The sequence below is a fragment of the Syngnathus acus genome, chromosome 14 (assembly GCF_901709675.1).
Source record: "Syngnathus acus chromosome 14, fSynAcu1.2, whole genome shotgun sequence".
Classification (NCBI taxonomy): domain Eukaryota; kingdom Metazoa; phylum Chordata; class Actinopteri; order Syngnathiformes; family Syngnathidae; genus Syngnathus; species Syngnathus acus.
The window spans coordinates 4,897,330-4,916,708 of NC_051099.1; the positions used below are offsets into that span (position 1 = coordinate 4,897,330).

A 19,379-nucleotide genomic window follows, 5' to 3' on the forward strand; every position below is an offset into this window, starting at 1 on the left:
ACCCGGGCAAGCCTGACTAAAACATTTGTGAATGCATGAAGGCAGGCGTGCCCCTAGCATTTTTGAGACAAGCCATCCAAGGGGACCTCTCACAGTCCCCTGACAGACATTTGGCTGTTGAGATTTTGGCAGGGCAATTGAGACCAAGCGTAATTTTGCCCGACTGCCATGACACAATGTGTCACAATCTGTTCATAACAAGCTGACTGCGGGCGATGAAAAAGGAGAAAGGGACAGCTAAATAAAAGCCAGTTTGGGGAGAGAGAAAAGTGAACTTGTTTTAATGCCAGGCTAGTGATGTCGGACTATTTCCTGGGAGACAGCCTATTCATCAGGTTGATTTGAGGGCAGTTTAGCTTGGACCAATCTATCTCATTGGACACTTATTTGGAGAACAAATATGACCTGGAGACTAAAATGGCTACGTTGGATAATTCAACAAATTGCAAAATCTCCAAATACTTCAGTAGGGCTGTAACAGGAAAAATCCAGAACAAAATAGAGGCACATTGAAATTCCTACACTGAACATATGAGGGATAGAAAATGGGCAGTACCATATTTTCCACACTATAAGGCGCACCTAAAAACCTCAAATTTTCTCAAAAGCCGACAGTGCGCCTTATAATCAGGTGCGCCTTATATATGGACCAATATTGAGCCACTACAGCAGGCGTGTTCAAAGTCCAGCCTGCGGGCCAAATGTATATATATGGACAAAGTTTTGCGCCTTATAATCCGGTGCGCCTTATAGTGCGGAAAATACGGTAACTGCCTCAAATCTACTCGAAAACAAAAAGTCCATCTCTGCCATTTTATAGTCATTTCTTCCAGTAGACTTACATCTTGATAGGAGATAATACAGTAAAAAAAAGAGGAATTGTTTCATGGCTTTTATTCTGCCTTGGTTTGGAAAATTATCACTTAAAGAAAAAATCTATCAAAAAGTCGAAAAGACTAATGCTGTCACCCACACACACACACACACACACCGTTATTCAAAAGATATTCAACGATAATGAGCTCGTTATAGGTACAATGATCCTACTTCCATATCTTGTCTTTAATGGGAAACATTTCAAATCAGTTAGAGGCAGACAGAGAAAGTGATAATTGATGCAAGCAATTACAAGTTCTGTGTCGCAGCAAATTGTCCAACATATCTGGGCACGCAGGGTGACTGTGACCTCATTTACATCTGAGTGTCAGGCAATAATTGGAGAATGTATTGAGGAGGTGGGATGGAGCTCCATTTATATTCCCTAAACAGGTTTGGGATTGTGAAATCAACTCAGACTAGAAGCATGTGGAAAGGTTCATATAAGCAAAGTTTTAACAAAATGAAAAAAAAAAAATAAAGGGTATGTTTTGTAGGCACAGGCAAATCTCATCAAAATAGTGATCTTTACAACAACAAATATACTTTATGACAGTAATTGGTTTCTAAAAGCTGTAATTTCAGCATTTAGAATGGTTTTACCACATGCACACTGAATTCCGCAGAGGCTGTCATGTTTTGACCAGAACGCCAGTAATAACTAGGTCCAGTTTCACGAACCGTGGCAGGAGACTTTGGCAGTGTTTAGGGTTGAAACCACTTCAAACGCACCAGAAGATGATGTGCTTGACTTTAAACAACATCACTTCCAGATGTTTCATTACAAAGCAGCCTTCCAAGACCTCAGTGAAAGCAAACTCTGAGAAGACTGGGAGGGATTTTAACAACGAGCATTTTACATTTTGTGGGGAAAAAGCGTGTCGTCTGGTGGTAAATTCATTATACAATTAAACAATGTACTCAAGTGCGGCGACTGATGTGTGTTAGAAAAGTAATAAAATTTCATCAGTGTGTTTGTTTTTGCTTGCAGACGAGTCATTGAAGACATCTGCAATGAACCACTCGCATTAACAAAATTGACATTTTAGGTTGTGGCGGGGAAATATTTGAATTACCATATTTTACACACTATAAGGCGCACCTAAAAACCTCCAATTTTCTCAAAAGCCGACAGTGCGCCTTATAATCGGGTGCGCCTTATATATGGACCAATATTGAGCCACTACAGCAGGCGTGTCCAAAGTCCGGCCCGCGGGCCAAATGTATACATATATCTTATATATGGACAAAGTTTTTAAATGGGCCATTCATTGAAGGTGCGCTTTATAATCCGGTGCGCCTTATATGTGGACAAAGTTTTAAAAAGGGCCATTCATTGAAGGTGCGCCTTATAATCCGGTGCGCCTTATAGTGCGGAAAATACGGTAATAATATGAAACTACACGTCATTTAAGGTTTCCACGAAAAGCTCAGCCAGTTCGTGTTCCTTCTAAGTTACATCTCTCGGATTTGTATCGATATATTTTGAATTGGAACCATTTGATTCTTGCATCTTTCAGAAAATGGGTCAGACTGGTTTTTGTACACCCCTACCATGGACGTCCAGTCTTGACTGGATTCAACCAGATACGTGTATCACAGCCTGCCATAAATACAAAATCTAAGCCGAGAGAGGTCACAACGATACAACAGCTGAGCTCAAGTCAATTGTGCCAAAGAGGCCTAACCTACCAATGATATACTGTGCGTAATTAAGGGAGGGAACAACAAATATCTTTCAGTAGGTTGCCAAAGGACTGATTTATTCTTGGAATGGGTGCACACATAGCCATGTGTCTTGAATAATTTACCACAAATTGAGAATATGTAAAAAAAAATTTGGAACTGCTCTAAAATGTCAACTTATACCTAGAGTCTCCTTTATGATCGTCTGCCTTTTGTGGGCTCTGACCCAGCACTCCAAAGCGTCTTCTCTTATCAAGAATCTTGGGTATAAAAAACACACGCACCAAAAAAAAAAAAAAAAATGGAGTAACACGCTGTTTACTTGGGATCCCAGGCCCGTAATTGGCAATTTATTTGATAGGCAGCTGGGTAATGATGGCATTTCACCCCTTGCCACAGAGACTAAACAGAAGTGATTCATCCCCTTCCCTCCCTGATCCAAACGACTCCCTCTGCTTGGGACCGCTGCTTGCCTCAATGCCTGCCACCCAGACCGAAAGGGGTGGGGTGTGCTGGGGGGGATGGCGGCCATGTCGGCTTCAAACAAACCCAAAAGGGAACCCGGCACTTCAGAGGAAATGCAGCTAAGCCTGCCAATTTAGCTGGGCTTTTGAGGGTTGAGGCAAACACAGCAGACCTGATATGCCATTTGTACGCCTTAATAAGCTGGCAGAATCGGGTGGAAAAAGGAAGGCAAGTGAGAAATAAGAGGCTGCCATACCTGACCCCCTTCGACCTGTATTGTCCTGCCAGCCAGGGCCAGGTCAGAAAAATCAGTTCATCTGCTTCATTGGAGCATTAGGCGATATGAGGGCAAGGGGGGACTAAAGCAAATGGACTTCAGGAACCTGGGCTAATCTGAAATGAAGACCCACACAGCCTGACGGGGGACTGATGGCGGTCGGGGTGTCTTCATGCTTGCCAGCTTTCGGCAGCTCTTCTGGCAGCACGCTAAGTGTCCTGCAAGGTGTTTTGGGGCGAGGGGAGAAAAGGGCTGCGCCTCCCGAGAGCCTCAAATGGCAGTCCAAGTGGAAGTGATTATAGAGAGGGTGACAGATGTTTCTTGAGAACAAGCCGGAGTGTGAATTGTGGTGTTTCTGCTTGAGGAAGCCTTCAATTTTCTACAAAAATAATAGATACTCGTGGTATTTTTTGTTATTGCCAAAAACACACAAAATGATATACTGTTATCGTTCCAATTCAGGTCAAGTATGAGCTTAAATGTTTATAAGTATATTATATTAAATTAAGGGTTTATTTTGAAATAATTTCTCATTCACTGAAATTAGTACCGTATTTTCCGCACTATAAGGCGCACCTAAAAACCTCCAATTTTCTCAAAAGCCGACAGGGCGCCTTATAATCCGGGCCTTATATATGGACCAATATAGATTCGTGGATGAAGACTAACTTATTAAAGTAAGCTTTACGTGTTTATTTTGTGTGTTGTGTGATATTAACATTTGAGCAACGTTGAGTTATTGATATATTGTTTTCACTATTTCGAGTGTTACTATATTGTGATTGCATTAACGTTTGAGCAACGTTGAGTTATTTATTCTATGCACTTTATAATCCGGTGCGCCTTATATATGGACAAAGTTTTAAAATGGTCCATTCATTGAAGGTGCGCTTTATAATCCGGTGCGCCTTATAGTGCGGAAAATACGGTAATGTGACAAGGATCATTGTAGGATTTTCAAAAAATCATGGAATGAGCAAGGTGTTTCTTGATTCCCCTACAATAGATCAAATCAATTTAGGAGGATGTCCAATCTTATTAACATTGTTGGTTAAAAAAAATAAAAAACATCTTTGGTGGGGGGTAATAAAATCTCAGTTTATTTTGGTAATACGTTTGAATTACTTTGAAATACGTAGTTGCAGTCCGCTGACATTTGGGCTAATACTGTCTTGTTAGAGTCTCAAAAGATGACACGTCTGGTTTCACGATTGTACATGCCATTACAGCGATGATAGTCGTTCGCAAGTTTGCACCACGAGTGCAGGCTGACATAAATCAGCAACTATCATTTCAATTTCAACATCAAATTACTTATTTCATTTCATGCCCAGTCAAGCGTCAAAGCTACATGCAGAATCGGTTTTGCTCCAGTTGTTGGGCCATGTCTTTCTCAAAGACTAGCTCGTCTCGCTTCTGACAGCTTTAATTATGGCCACATATCTGATTGCTACACTGTAGATTCTTCACACGAATAAAAATCACATGTGTGGCCACTCCACTATTGTCCTGAGCGTCTCCAAAAGAAAGGTAGACCTGGGTTCAAAGGTAAATCATGTGTGCACTGCTAATCAGAAGTATTGAAACAGTGAGCCTCTGTGCCTTGTTAGCATTAGCAACAAATGTTTTATTCATCCTGTATTTGGGTTTACTTACCAATCTGTGGAGAGGAATTGTGAAAGGATTTCTTAATGATGCATTTTTGACTGGTAGACCAAAAATATGACATTTACATCATACCTTTTGATCACATCAGACAATGGCTGGTCTCTTTCTGCATCCCATAATTATACAGACCATATTTGAAGCCATACTGGTACTCACATCTGTCAGCCGGTCTCTGGAGCTGCTCCTCATGGAAGGTTTGGACTCTCCACTTATGCTCTCACTGTCGCTGTCTTTGCGTTTGTTCTGTCCTGGCTTCAACTGCTTGAACACAAAATGAGAGCACAGGTTAAAAATGTGAAGATAAACTCGCTCCAGCTATACTGTACACAAGCTGTTGGCCTCCTGCAGAATTCAGGTCATAAATATGTGGGAACTGGCAGGAGCCGTCTAAGGACTTCTCGGTCCTTTCAACGGCCGTCACAACGCTTGCCAATGAAAGACGAGCCATCTGATATTGCAGCGTGAAGCTACTCGCAGCTCATGAAACAGAGAACGGGGACAAAACCCGCTCCAGAACCTTTAAATGGAGCCTCTTTGCTTTCCAAGTAGACACCACATGCTGAGACAGCAGGAGCTCCGCAAGTGTTATTCTCCAGACACTCGGTTGGAAATGCCACAAAATGAGTAGAATGACGAGGACGAGCGAGCCAATCCGCAAGCATCTGAGGCTCTTCAAAATATGGAGAACAATAAAAGACTCTCGAGAGAGAGCCGAGCTGAGTGGAATGAGGTGGTTGTATACTCCCTGTCCAAGTGTGTGATTGAAGTCCACCAAAAGTGTCTGCGCTGTCCCTTGCAGACCAGACAAACACTGCAGCTTTCATTTCAAAGCACATAAAAAAAAAAAGCTGCCTTTATGGGACAGTGCAGTAAAGTGGCGGCTCAGACACTTAATAGGAAAAGTAGAGAGATGCTGGCTTGGACACGAAGATGATAGCCCATTTTTCCTGCCATTTGAAAGGAGGTGTGGGGCTCCCAAGCCGTATAAACAGTATATTTTCCACCCATTTCTTTTGCTGCGATTAAAGGCCACAAGGCAAGGGAATAGTGACAAAACTCTTGAGTTGAGCAGATAATTAAAATGATCCCCTCCATATTCTGTCGCCATTAGTAGTGTGAAAGGAATTCTATTCCTTGAGAGAATTGCATGACGGGTGGATTCGCCAGAGCATGATAAAGAGACTCCTATGTGACTATTTGGCTGTGTGCGGATGGTCCGAGAGAATCAAAAGCATTAAGAGCAAAGACCCAAGGCCGCTAATGCCCTGTGCTGTGATAGCGCTAATTACATAACACATTTAATTCCCAACAAAACCAGAGCACATTCCACTCTTTTGTTGTGGAAACGCCAAATTGTCCAAGGGGAGTTTATGGGCCGTTACAAAAAAAAAAACATCAGCGAGTGAGGCATTGAGCTGATAATGTGACGGACCCTTTGGCATAATCTGTTTGTTTTACCATATTTATTCCTCAACTTGTGATGTAAGAACGTATTTTGTTTGGCCGGCTAATGAGCATTAAATTCAAACTCTTTGGCAATCAGTCAATAAAGCCCATTCAAGCAGTGTATCAATACAAATATAAATGATGCTGGAGTATTAAAAGTACCGTATTCTCCGCACTATAAGGCGAACCTAAAAACCTCAAATTTTCTCAAAAGCTGACAGTGCACCTTATAATCAGGTGCGCCTTATATATGGACCAACATTGAGCCACTACAGCAGGCGTGTCCGAAGTCCGGCCCGCGGGCCAAATGTATATATCTTATATATGGACAAAGTTTTAAAATGGGCCATTCATTGAAGGTGCGCCTTATAATCTGGTGCGCCTTATAGTGCGGAAAATACGGTACTCCATCAAATCTATGTACGATTCCAAAATAACTTGTCCAAGTAAGACAAGACTTAATAAAGTGTGGTTTATCTTTCAAGGATATTAAAAAGCTCCGGACCTAATTACACAGCTATTTGAACACATATCCCTCATCTTGTTCTCTTTAATTTAACCCTGAGCGCCATTAAATGACTTGCCAGAATACATTTGACTTGTTTTTTTGTTCACTTCTCTTTATCAAATGTCCTGATGATGAATTCATTTATTTATTATTTATTCTTGGAACACAATGAAAAGGAAATTCTGGAGGTCACTGCAGTTAAAATTCCTGTAATTTAATGCTCTTCTATGTGACAATATATCAGAATAAGAAGCCTTTGCGGGGACGTCTCTTATTAACAACTCTGATGTGATTATTCCAACAAGGCAGGTAGGTCTTTTAAACATAGCCACAATTTTATCGGCAGTAATGAACTGTTGCTACTGCCCTTTATTGCAAGCGAGCCTTATCTATAAAGCTGAGGAAATGACTTTGTCTGCATAATGTTTTCTAATTTCTTCGTGGTGAGAATGAAATAATGTATGGGGGTCAAACAAGCACGCACTGATTAAACCATTTTTTTTTTAAATCCTTAATAATCTTCTTATATTTGCTAATATATATGTTATACAGGAATATGTATTAAGATTAAACATGTATTTGCATCATTGGAAATAAAAGTTTTCGAAACTAAAGTGACAATGTTGCTTAATTTTAAAAGGCAACATTTATAAATGAACTCACAATGGCTCTTTACTGCACTGTGCCTCTGCTGCAGTGTTTAGATTCAAGTTGAGTTCAATACATGCAACCAAAAATATTAATGATGCCTTTTCTTACATTTAGTAATGCATATAGTGGATTATTTACATTGTGAGATTTGACCAAAGCATTCAGGCTTATTCTCAAGGGATTTGAGGCAATCAATCACTAAAGTAGGCTTCGCTAAAAGTTCTTACCACAAAAGTATTTTAGACCGAGTCACGCACAACCAACCCACCAAGCTCACGATCCACATCAGAAGAAGGCAGTAAGTTCTCGGTGGGATTCACATCTTGGTTTCCCTTAGTTACGCTCGGCGGCTGCAGAGCTCGGCAGTCATAAAACCGAGAACAGTTTAACATCTTTTATTGTTCTTGTGCGGCTCTCCGAACAGCTAACCTGTACTCGTAGGATCTGGCAGTGAGAATTCCACGAGGGCGGCAATGAAAGAGGATCTCATTTACCTAAAAGCGCTTATGAATTTTTAATTTGCTTTAACAAGTAAATTAACAAGTCCCTCATTTGGGAAGTTTTATGGCTGCTTGCCACTGGGAGAACCATGAAAGTTTTATAGATAATCCACTCGCTGGGAAGCATCGCTGATAATAAATTGTCTATTTCCTGGGGCATTGTCAGACCCGTTGGTTTCCACCGACGACGCTTTGAATATCTCTTTTTATGCTGCCTTCAGAGGTCTATATACTACGGTTATTAAACTGCTTGGAAGGCTCGCCACTCTGCAGTTAAAATGAACAACTTGAGGAATTCGAGTGGACTTCACACAGGTGCTTATGTGTGGCCTTCGAGGGGCCCTATTGCCGTACGTTACAACACGTTAACCAAAGCTAATTATGGGTCTTAAGCCTTTATATAAAATATCCACACAAGACAAAGCCCCTCCATTGCTCCATTGTTCCTTATTTGCGGTCCCACTATTAAAATCTCTACAGTTAATAGCTCTTTTTTTAATCTAAGGTGCATTGTGATTCCACTTTCGACCACTAGATGGCAGTAAGTGTATTTACTTTGAGGCGGGAATATGAAAGAAGAAGAACGAAACACTATTACCGTATTTCCTCACAACGTAGTTTTTGTTGAAAACTTATTATCTGCTGTATTCACGCTTTTTAAATCTGCAAATGTACAACTTTGGAAAAAAAATGATTTGTTTACTATAAACACAATAGGATTGTACACTGTTACACTGCTTGTAAAATATGTGTTATCCATATCTGTCAATACAAATGTTCAAAAGTGTTTTAATATTTTAAGTGTTTGAAGACCTTAATCACCAAATCATGTGGCATAAAATGTGACTATAGAGCAATTAAATAAGGTAAGATTTTACTTATAGCAGGGATGATCTAGACCAGGGGTGTCAAACTCATTTTTGTCGCGGGCCGCATCGTAGTCATAGTTTTCTTCGGAGGGCCATTATGACTGTCAACGCCTTTTATTATATACAGTATAGGCTGCACAACAAACTGATGAATAACTAGGTTTGAAACTGGAGACTATAACTGTTCAAATATTTTTAAAAGATGAATGGTAACAAAAAAAAATATTTCTTTAAAAGTGAAGACAATTTGTAGTTTTAGTATTGACACATGAAGTCGATGCACAATTTGTTTTCAGGGGCCACATAAAATGATGTGGCGGGCCGTATCTGGTCCCCGGGCCTGGAGTTTGACACCTATGTTCTAGACGGTAACCCCCGCGATGCCTGTTGGTTTATCGCATACTGTAAAATCACCTTGACTTACTTGACAACAGCAGTTGGAACGTGCTGCTCCCGTTTAACTCCCAGCGAGCTTTATCAGATTAGACTGGAAAGTGAAAAGGGGACCTAAGGGTTCGTCAGGGTCAGTAAGAAAGCTGACAAGAGGATCTACAACATCTTTTCTGACAGCGGCTGTGAGGAGAGCCCACCAGCATGGCCGGACGCTGACCCGGTGCTTTGCTCCGAGGCCCGGCTTGCTCTAACAGCCACAGACAGCAGTCCCGCCTGGCCTTCGTGTCACCCATAAGTCCTTGTGCCACGCTCCGTCGTAGCCTGTCACTAAGCATCAGCCCTACGCTTCCATTGCCCCAGATTTGTTTATTGTTAGCTCTGCATGGGGGGCAAAAGGGTCACAGGCAGCCAGTGTAAAAAGAATCCTTAATAACACTCTTAGGTAATCATAGTGACTACCGTATTTTCCGGACGATAAGGCGCACCGGACTATGAGGCGCACCTTCAATGAATGGCCCATTTTAAAACTTTGTACTTATATAAGGCGCACCGGACTATAAGGCGCACCATTAATGCATCATGTCAAATTTTTAATCCAAATCAAATCATTCTCTATTTTATCTTTTTTATTTCAACTTCAGACGCAACAAATTACTTTATAATCACAAAATAATGATCCATAATCTGTTTGATTCATGATTCATAGTCTTCAGCGAGCCACTTATGATTGATTTCATGACACAATGCTTCGGGCCAGTTTAAATTGAGGAATTTGGTCCATATATAAGGTGCACCGGACTATAAGGTGCACTGTCGGCTTTTGAGAAAATTTTAGGTTTTTAGGTGCGCCTTATAGTCCGGAAAATACGGTAAATGACATATCAGACTTTCTAGTGAGTTGTTAGTTTGAGGTTAAGATGTCATTCGCAACTGGCCATTTCCTCTCATTTTCAATCTTCTGGCATCATTGTGAGGAAGCAATCTCTGGAGATCTTGTCAGACATCATTTTCCAAGCAAGGGATAGATCAGTAAGGCTACAGAGGTGGCTTTTCTAGCTTCTGTGCTGGAATGTGAAGCCATACGAGCCACAGAGGACTAGTCACAGTAGCCGCAGGGTAAAAGCATCTCGAGCAGACAGGCAAATGGAGGCTTGGGGGGGGGGACAAGAGGATGGGTGGGGGGGAATGCATGGCTGAGAGCACTGCCTTGATCTCATCAGTCATACTAAGGACTCCATTTCCTCCACCGCAAGCTGGAGGCTACTGAAGTTTGCGGCTGCATTTATCTATTGCCATAAATCCTTGATTTATGACGACATTACAGACAAATCAATATGCTTTTAACATCCATCCTCTGGCCTGCGTCACAAGCACCCCACTCCTCTCTCACAAATGGTCATATAATGCTGTAGTCTGGTGCACTGAGTTATGGGGACAATTCCCAGATTTAATAATGAAAGGCGCTAGTGGGGAAAAGTTAGTGCTGAGAAGAGGGCAGCAGGAGACATATACTCTCAGATCATATCCGAACATCTTGTTATAGAGGCCAAGCACGGCAATAAAATAAACCCCCCCTGCCCACTTTACACACCTTCAATTCCCTTAAATGGGAGTGGGAAGGATGGGGATGAGAGCAGATGAACGCTCATCATCACGTAACTACTCATCAAAAAATGTGTGCGCAATTAATTGCATGGCTCCCCAGCTCTTCAATCTGTGCTGCAAAGTTATTACTTCAATATTGGCTTTCAGAGACCAATCCAACTGTAGCCACAACTAGCTGCAAAAAAAAGTAAGAAACTTAAAAAAATAAAAAAACAGCTCCCAGAGTATGGTCGGCTTCAATAAAAAGCGATGCGGGGGAAAAAAAAGACAACAGAGAAAAAGACCTCTCCTAACGGCTTGCAGGGGCTATCATTTCTCTTTTTTATTGCCATTTATTTTCCTCCAGGAATTCACTGCCAATATATTGGCAGGCCTTCCAGTAGATGGATGCAATGAAATTTAGCGCAGACACTTAACACTGGGTCAAGCCTTATGTGCAGCTCATGTGCAGTAAGAATATGATAGACAATGGCGTTACAAAACCCCAATACGTATTTTGAATGTTACATAAATAGTAGAGGCATGCTAAGCATGTCAAAGGTGCTCTGGTGACTTTTAGACATGGTGATTATTTTGTTGAAAAAAGCAATGCGCCACTTATGTATACCGTATTTTCCGCACTATAAAGCGCACCGGATTATAAGGCGCACCTTCAATGTATGGCCCATTTCAAAACTTTGTCCATCTATAAGGCGCACCGGATTATAAGGCGCACCTTCAATGAATGGCCCATTTTAAAACTTTGTCCATACATATACATTTGGCCCGCAGGCCGGACTTTGGACACGCCTGCTGTAGTGGCTCAATATTGGTCCATATACAAGGCGCACCTGATTATAAGGCGCACTGTCGGCTTTTGAGAAAATTTGAGGTTTTTAGGTGCGCCTTATAGTGCGGAAAATACGGTAATTGGTTCAGAATGACTACAGGAGCACAAAAAAAAAGACAAAAATTGATTAATGAAAAGAATGCTGTCTTTTAGACATGGTGACTATTTTGTTAAAAAAAAAAGCAATGGGCCACTTATAATTGGTTCAGGAGCAAGACAAAAATTGGTTTAGTGAAAACAATGTTTGCCGTGGTAATTGAGCAATTAAGATTTGAACATGATTGCTGATGAAATCTTTGTATTCACACTGGCACTTTTTCATTACAAAGTAGCCAGGATGGTAAGTGAAGGTCACGAGGTCATTCATGTTAGCAGGTGGATATTGAGGACAGACGGTCGGTGATGTGTGGCGAGTGGCGGTATTAACCAAAATGAATGATATTATCTCACCTTAGCTGCATTTGGCTCCATCTGCATGACTATTCAGGGGATTAGGGGGAGGCTGTAAAAATAATGGCAGGATATACATTTCCGATTCGGCTGACCTGAGTGCATGCCCAAGGCCAACTCTATCATCCGTAATCTCTGCAGTAAATGTCCTCATCTAGCCACCATCCCTACATTCCCATCTGCCATTATTAAGTCATAAAAGTATCATAAAATAAGCAGAGTTTGTCTGCGTTGTGAGGATCACGGTAGCAAACATCTGCTTCACAAACCAGTAATGGGTGACAACAAAATGGCAAACCACAATTGCAGTTGAAACGACCATCTCGGGAGGTTATTCAGTTTAAAAAGCACATTCTTTAATTCGACTACAAGTACCGTATTTTCCGCAATACAAGGCGCACCTAAAAACCTCAAATTTTCTCAAAAGCCGACAGTGCGCCTTATAATCCGGCGCGCCTTATATATGGACCAATATTGAGCCACTACAGCAGGCATGTCCAAAGTCCGGCCCGTGGGCCAAATGTATATATCTTATATATGGACAAAGTTTTAAAATGGGCCATTCATTGAAGGTGCGCCTTATAATCTGGTGCGCCTTATAGTGCGGAAAATACGGTATCTGATTTTATAAGCTTGACCTCCAAAATCTAAATTTTGGATGTCCGCATTATGTTTTTTGAGAATATTTTATTTGCATGCATTCACCTCTTGATTAAACTACTTAAAGAGTACTTTGCAGTCTTGATTTAAAAAAAGATATATATATGATCACATGCTTCAGCTAATGTGAGTTTGTACCGTAATTTAAGATTATACAGCTTTGAGGAAAGCTACTGGCCACGCAAGACCTCACAGCATTCAGTCGTATAAAAAGCTGCCCCTTGTGTGTCACAAATTCCAACGCACAAGGGAGCAGTTATAGCTGAGCCAAGTTCTACATCACATGTACTATGCTCAGTGCTCTTTATTTATACGCTTGTTTTTCTCTTCTGTAGTACTGTTAGCGTCTTTCAACAGCCATTAGAGAAGAGGCAGAACAAAGCTATTACTTCTCTTCGCCGTGCCCATATTCTATTTGTGTTTTTGTCTGGGAGAGTAATGGTGTTCCTTTACCGCATAAATCAGGTTTACCCCATTTTTGGTTTTGTTATTTTTTGCAACATGTTTTATTTAGCGCACTACATCTTGTTCTATGTCAAGCTATTTTTTGGTGACAAAAAGCTTTCCAAGTTCTTGGAGAGGCATCCGAGGCTACGAATCGACCTTTAGAAGGCAATTTTGCCAGTAAAATGACTTCTTTACTGTTATCAATTGATCGCCTGGACCTGGGGATTGGTTAAAAGCCACCAGGAAATGGAATATAGTTTCAGTTTTCAGCAGGCTCCAAGACAAGGCTTGCTGACCTTAGCCTCCAACAAGCTTTGTCATCTGCGGAATGCCAAGATCGATGCTCTCTAGGTCATCACCGGTGACAAGGTTCCAACTAATAACACGGCTTTTGCTGCCTCTGCAACGTAAATGCCACAATATTTCTGAGCAGCTTTTTCGATTTGGATGGAGAAACCAAGATATGGAATGTGGGAGCTATCAGATGAAGTGGTGGTGGGCTGATGAAGAATGGTTATGTCTTTGCACCGATGCTGGCTTAGAGAGAGAGAGGTAGGAGAAAAAAAAAACACGATGTGCTACGGAGGGAGGGTGGGGGTGGGGAGGGGGTCTGATAAATCGAAAATGACTGGCTGCCGAGTTGTAATCTGCCAGCGCCAAGCCCCCTGTAGCAACAAGCCAAATGAAAAAGCACGCTGACAGGCCAGAGAGATGAAGGGCCTGCGGTAGATTACGGAGAGGAGATGGCGCAAGGTGCAGAAAAAAAAAGAGGAGGTGTGGGGGAGGAGGACAGCTCCAACATGGGGTGGGACAGTTTGTTCTTGTTTACAAAGGTGTTCAGAGGACAAAGACAGGAATTAGTCATGTCTACCGATACATAAAACACCACACAGACTCGATTTTCTTTTCTGCAAAGTTCCATGTAGATTGGACGGGTTCTTATCATGTACTGTTAAGTGTCGAATGATTTTCAGCACCACGGACAGCTTTGGCGTAAGGACATATTTTGTAAGTTAGTGACTAAATGGTGAGATGCTAATACTTGAGGAAGGCATTAAAGACTAAATATAATAAATAAATAAATCAACATACAGTTATGGTTATTTAATTTCCCTTCAGGGATGGTAATTAGTTTAATTTAAAAAAAATGCATGCTTCTGCTGGTTACAATTAAGCAGCGGGTTTCTTCACGACAAAATGTGTTTTGTTCCAATAAGCAAGTAAATGTCATACAGGCGCTTTTCTATCTCACTTCATGTTTCTTTTAAATTACAGTGTGATGAGATGCTAAAATGTCACAGTATTTATGTTTATCTGACACAACCATCATAATACCATCTAGCATACAAAGCTGCAAGCTAGATCAGCTTTTAAGTGTCCTCTGGAAAATGTGTGATCATCGGAAAATAATGTCCCACAATTTGATGTGATCTTTGCATTTTGACTAAATGCCAGTAGGCTAGGGGGGGGGGGGAGGTGTCGGTCAGAGGACCCAAGGAGCCAATTGTCCTTCACAAAGCAGGTGAATCAAGCTGCGGCATTCAAATCCGACACAAGAGCTCCACCTACTGCAAGAGCCTCCAACGTTCCTCTGTTAAAACAGCAAGGCCGACTGAAAAGGAAACAACAGTGCACACCGCATTTATTTATTTATAATTCATAACACGACCAAGTTGCAAGGAACTAATAAAGGCCCGTTCACCTCTTGACAGTATTAAAGGTGAAAGTCTCCTATAGGAGGGTCTAGTCTGCCTAACAGGACTCCTCACCTTAATACTCAACAAAGCTCTCTGGCAAGAAATGCAAGGTCATTTGAGCAGCAGCCCAGGACACGACCACTGGCATCCTAAGTGGGCACTCAGTGGAAAATAACAAAAGATGGTAGAGGCAGAGCCCACCTAGTCGCACCAAAGCAAATAGCGTGTCTGCACTATCCACAGTTTACACATCGACATCAGATGAGCTGCATATATTTAGAAATCACCCGTGGCTCAGCGTGGGGTTTGATGAATTCACACAGCAGGAAGCGGCGTGCTTTCAACGGCATTATCAGCAACTCTTTGTTGTTTATCCATTGATGCTTATTTTATTTTTTTCCCCCAACCCCACTCTGCCTCGCCACTGCAGCAGACATGCCCAGGAAAGCAACTGGGGCTTTAAAGATGGAAAGACTGGATCTGGATCCCCCCCCCCCCCCCCACTCCTTCTTCTCTTGTTTCATTTGTAAAGCCCATGGATCACAGTGGGACAGTCACGGAGAAAAGCCATCTCTCTCACAGCATGGCCGCTGTTTCACTGCAACACCGATCGGCTGCATGCACCCTCACTTCCCGCACTCCCGCTGAGCTATTCAGGAAATCATGACTGAAACTGAACTGCTTCTATGCTTATCGTCATTCTTAGCTGAGGCACTGCAAAAAAAATAAAAAATAACACTCCATCTCCAAACTCAGAAGAAAAATGAGGTTGACAGTTAAACTGCACAAAAAAATGCTTTCACTGAGTCAAAATGATGACAAAGTAAATGATTTGGACGCCCTTTTACCCTTTTCTGTGTTTATCGTAAAATATTACTTTGACGTGACACTTTCTGGGAATAAATTCACTTATCTCAATGAATTAGCCACTATGTAAATACAATGCTTGTCAGAGCAAAAATAAGTTCATCACTTTAATCTACAGGCAATTTCCAAAACTAAATTTCTAGTACGAGATAAAGCTTTTGCAGAAGCAGAGTGAGACGGACGGCACTGACACTTAATCAAAGAAATACTGAGTGAAGTCATGTCACTTAGTTCCACCGTGGCAGCTTTTGCAGGAAATAGCTTTGAGCTATGCAGTCATCCGGCACCACATTATCGAACCGGCATTGAGGAATCTTAAGTGGAAGAAGAAGAAAGCGTTTTTTCTCACGCTGGTATGTAGCAGACATTACTTATCAGCCACTGGCCAAAAAGTAGTTAATGAAATATTAAATTGGGGGACAATTTAAGTTAAAAGACCTTTTCCTACATATTGGCTAATATAAGTCTGACGCCATGAAAAAAAAATTACAAGCTGTGACTGCAAAACTGCATTTTGTCTCCAAGATAAGACTTCCTTGTATTCCATGTCTTAAGAACTCACAATAGTCCTGAGATAGACAAAACACAAGCCTCGTGAAATGCGCACGAGTCAGCACACGGGCGAGTTCCCACATATTGACAACTGTGCTGAATGCAAAATAAAACGAAGCCAAGGTTGTGAAGTATTGTGCTACAATGATTCATGACCTCCAAGCGTTTTTATTCCCAGACTCAATAAAGTTCATTATGTTTTGACTCTTTATAAACATCTGTATAGTGATCATGTAGCGCTACAGTCTTACAGGACAAAAAAAGACATGGCAATAACTCGATTTTTTTTTAAAAAGGCCCCATTAAACAAGTCCGTCTTTATCTTTTTTTTCCCCTTAGAAAACTTTTCATTTAAAATTGCCTTTTCAGTTCATATACTTTATAAAAGCAAAGTATATCTTTATAAGATTCGAAGAAAAACAGCAAAGGCCCAAATCCCCGTGGGACATCTTTTAAACACACGAGTAAATAATTTAGCAGCGCCTGAACAAAGACTGAATCTGAATCTTGCTTCTCTCATGTGTGCTGCACTTTCTTTCCCCGTCCCACAAGAAGTGCCAATGACACTTTTCCCTGTGTTCGAGTATTCCCCCCCACCCCAAGATTTCCGAGGTGATTTTCATTGCTACAGCCAGAAGGTTTGGTTGCTGCTGCTGCTGCTTAAGTTCAGACACCACTGACTTTTCTTTCCCCCCTAGACAGCTAGTTTCAAGGCATCAGCGTGTCGCCCTCTCATTGACCTGTTGGTGGTGCTACATGACAACATATCAGGATGATGAATCCAAAGGGGACTCAATTTTAGTCATCAATTATTAATCATTATCAATTAAGAATTGTCATTTCACCCCATAACACTACAATAAAAAAATAATTCTTCTATTCCCAACCACTTTCAGATGTGGGAACAACTTGTTTCCCATCATCTTAGAAACTATGTACCATTTTATGCCAGAAAAATCTTTCTGTGCGACAGGGAAAATTGAAATGTTTGCTCGGAGGTCACTTGTATATTTATGATTGATGTTTAATGGCAAATGCAGTTGGACAGAACGAGTAAGTTTGAGAGGAGGCAGATGGAGAGAAAAAAAGCTAGAAAGTAACACTATATATACTAAATATAATATATATATTAAATATAAATAAATATATATATATATATATATATAAATAGATATATATATATTTTTTGTATATATATATATATATATATATATATTTTTTTTTATACATATATATAAAAATAAAATACCCATTCTAGAAAGAGCGCAAAATTCCCATTCTAAAGAGGAGCTGACTGCCAAAGGGTTCACTGACTGAAGCTTGTACCTGTCTCTTCTCTCACTTTGTCTGTGTCTCGCTGCTAATTACAACCATTTTCCATAGTTGTTATTAAAAACAGACAAGCTGCGTTTTGCCGCTCGCCGCGGGCCTGTAACACCGGGAGCGCCTGCGCATCCTAATGACTGCAATCAGGCTCCGGGTGAGCGAGGAGACGCCTTTGTTTTCTCAGACGCTGTGGAATGAAGCGGAAAAAAAGATGTGCACGCATACACAACACACTTCATACACCTGAAGAGGACAATGCATTGTGATTGCATTCTTTTCATTGCCATAAACAGAGGCAAGCAGCTATCAAAGGAAATGTTATTTTAATATGCATCATTACACCATGTTTTATTTACACTCTAGCTATGTGTCAAGGGACTTTGCAGATAAAGTGCTTAGTACCTGTGCTCTAAGTACGGGGAGAATGATAATGTGTAGCGTCTTTAAGCTTGACTATTTGGTTTAAGCGCCATACAATTAGTCAATACAACATGATTATGAATGCAATCAGGCTTCATTCAAGTAGCATATTTCCAACTCTGAGAGTTTTTACAATGCATTATGCCATTGGCTGCAGAATAAATGCTATCACACGTTAAGATGTTTGTATTATTATTATTATTATTACCGTATTTTCCGGACTATAAGGCGCACTGGACTATAAGGCGCACCTTCAATGAATGGCCCATTTTAAAACTTTGTCCCTATATAAGGCGCACCGGACTATAAGGCGCACCATTAATGCATCATGTCAGATTTTTAATCCAATTTATCTTTTTTATTTCAACTTTCGACGCAACAAATTACTTTATAATCACAAAATAATGATCCACAGTCTTTTTGATTCATGATTCATAGTCTTTAGTGGGCCACTTATGATTGATTTCATGACACAATGCTTCAAGCCAGTTTAAATTTAGGAGTTTGGTCCATATATATGGCGCACTGGACTATAAGGCGCACTGTCGACTTTTGAGAAAATTTTAGGTTTATAGGTGCGCCTTATAGTTTGGGAAATACGGTAAGCATGTTTGATTGTGGCAATTTGATATTTTGACTTCTAATATTACAGGGGAAAGGTTTTGAATTGAATTAGAAGGTGCATGTATGTTACGCAACACTTGACAAGTGAGACAATTGTTCCCACAGACCATCTAGCGACCTAAAGTACTTTGACGGAGACTCTGCAATTAACTCTAATATGAATTCACCCTACTGGAAAAACACACGTGTGATTTTTGCTGTTTGTACATGCCTGTCTGATGACACTTCACTAGAAATTAAATTGAATATAATTTCTATGCATGGCTGATCACTCCTGAAAATGGTTTCCATTTCTCTGGCCACTAATGACTTAGTAGACATGCACGGACACACACACACACAAATTAGCGCTTAGAGCGCTAACAGTGTGAATCATCAGCATGTATCACAGATTCAACAGTGTGATTAATTAAGTTACAACTCAATCGATTGTAATTATATGGGTGTTTGTTCTGCTACAAAGGAGCAGGCAGCATAATGACCAACAACAAAATCAGTTAATTCAATACAAATATAACACATTTCAATCAGTACAAAATATCTGACACATATTTCTCACTTAC

At 40.8% G+C, this 19,379-nt stretch overlaps 1 protein-coding gene across 12 annotated transcripts in view; it reads right to left on the bottom strand.

The window, feature by feature from the left end:
• Positions 1 to 19,379, bottom strand: part of auts2a (activator of transcription and developmental regulator AUTS2 a) — a 171,638-nt gene that overhangs the window by 103,660 nt on the left and 48,599 nt on the right. For 9 of the 12 annotated variants that reach the window (XM_037270494.1, XM_037270490.1, XM_037270499.1 and 6 more), the window contains one exon: positions 5,129 to 5,233. In XM_037270494.1, coding sequence (XP_037126389.1) covers positions 5,129 to 5,233 — 105 coding nt within the window. The remainder of the gene's footprint in view (positions 1 to 5,128; positions 5,234 to 19,379) is intronic. The other 3 variants (XM_037270495.1, XM_037270488.1, XM_037270498.1) reach the window with 1 other exon arrangement.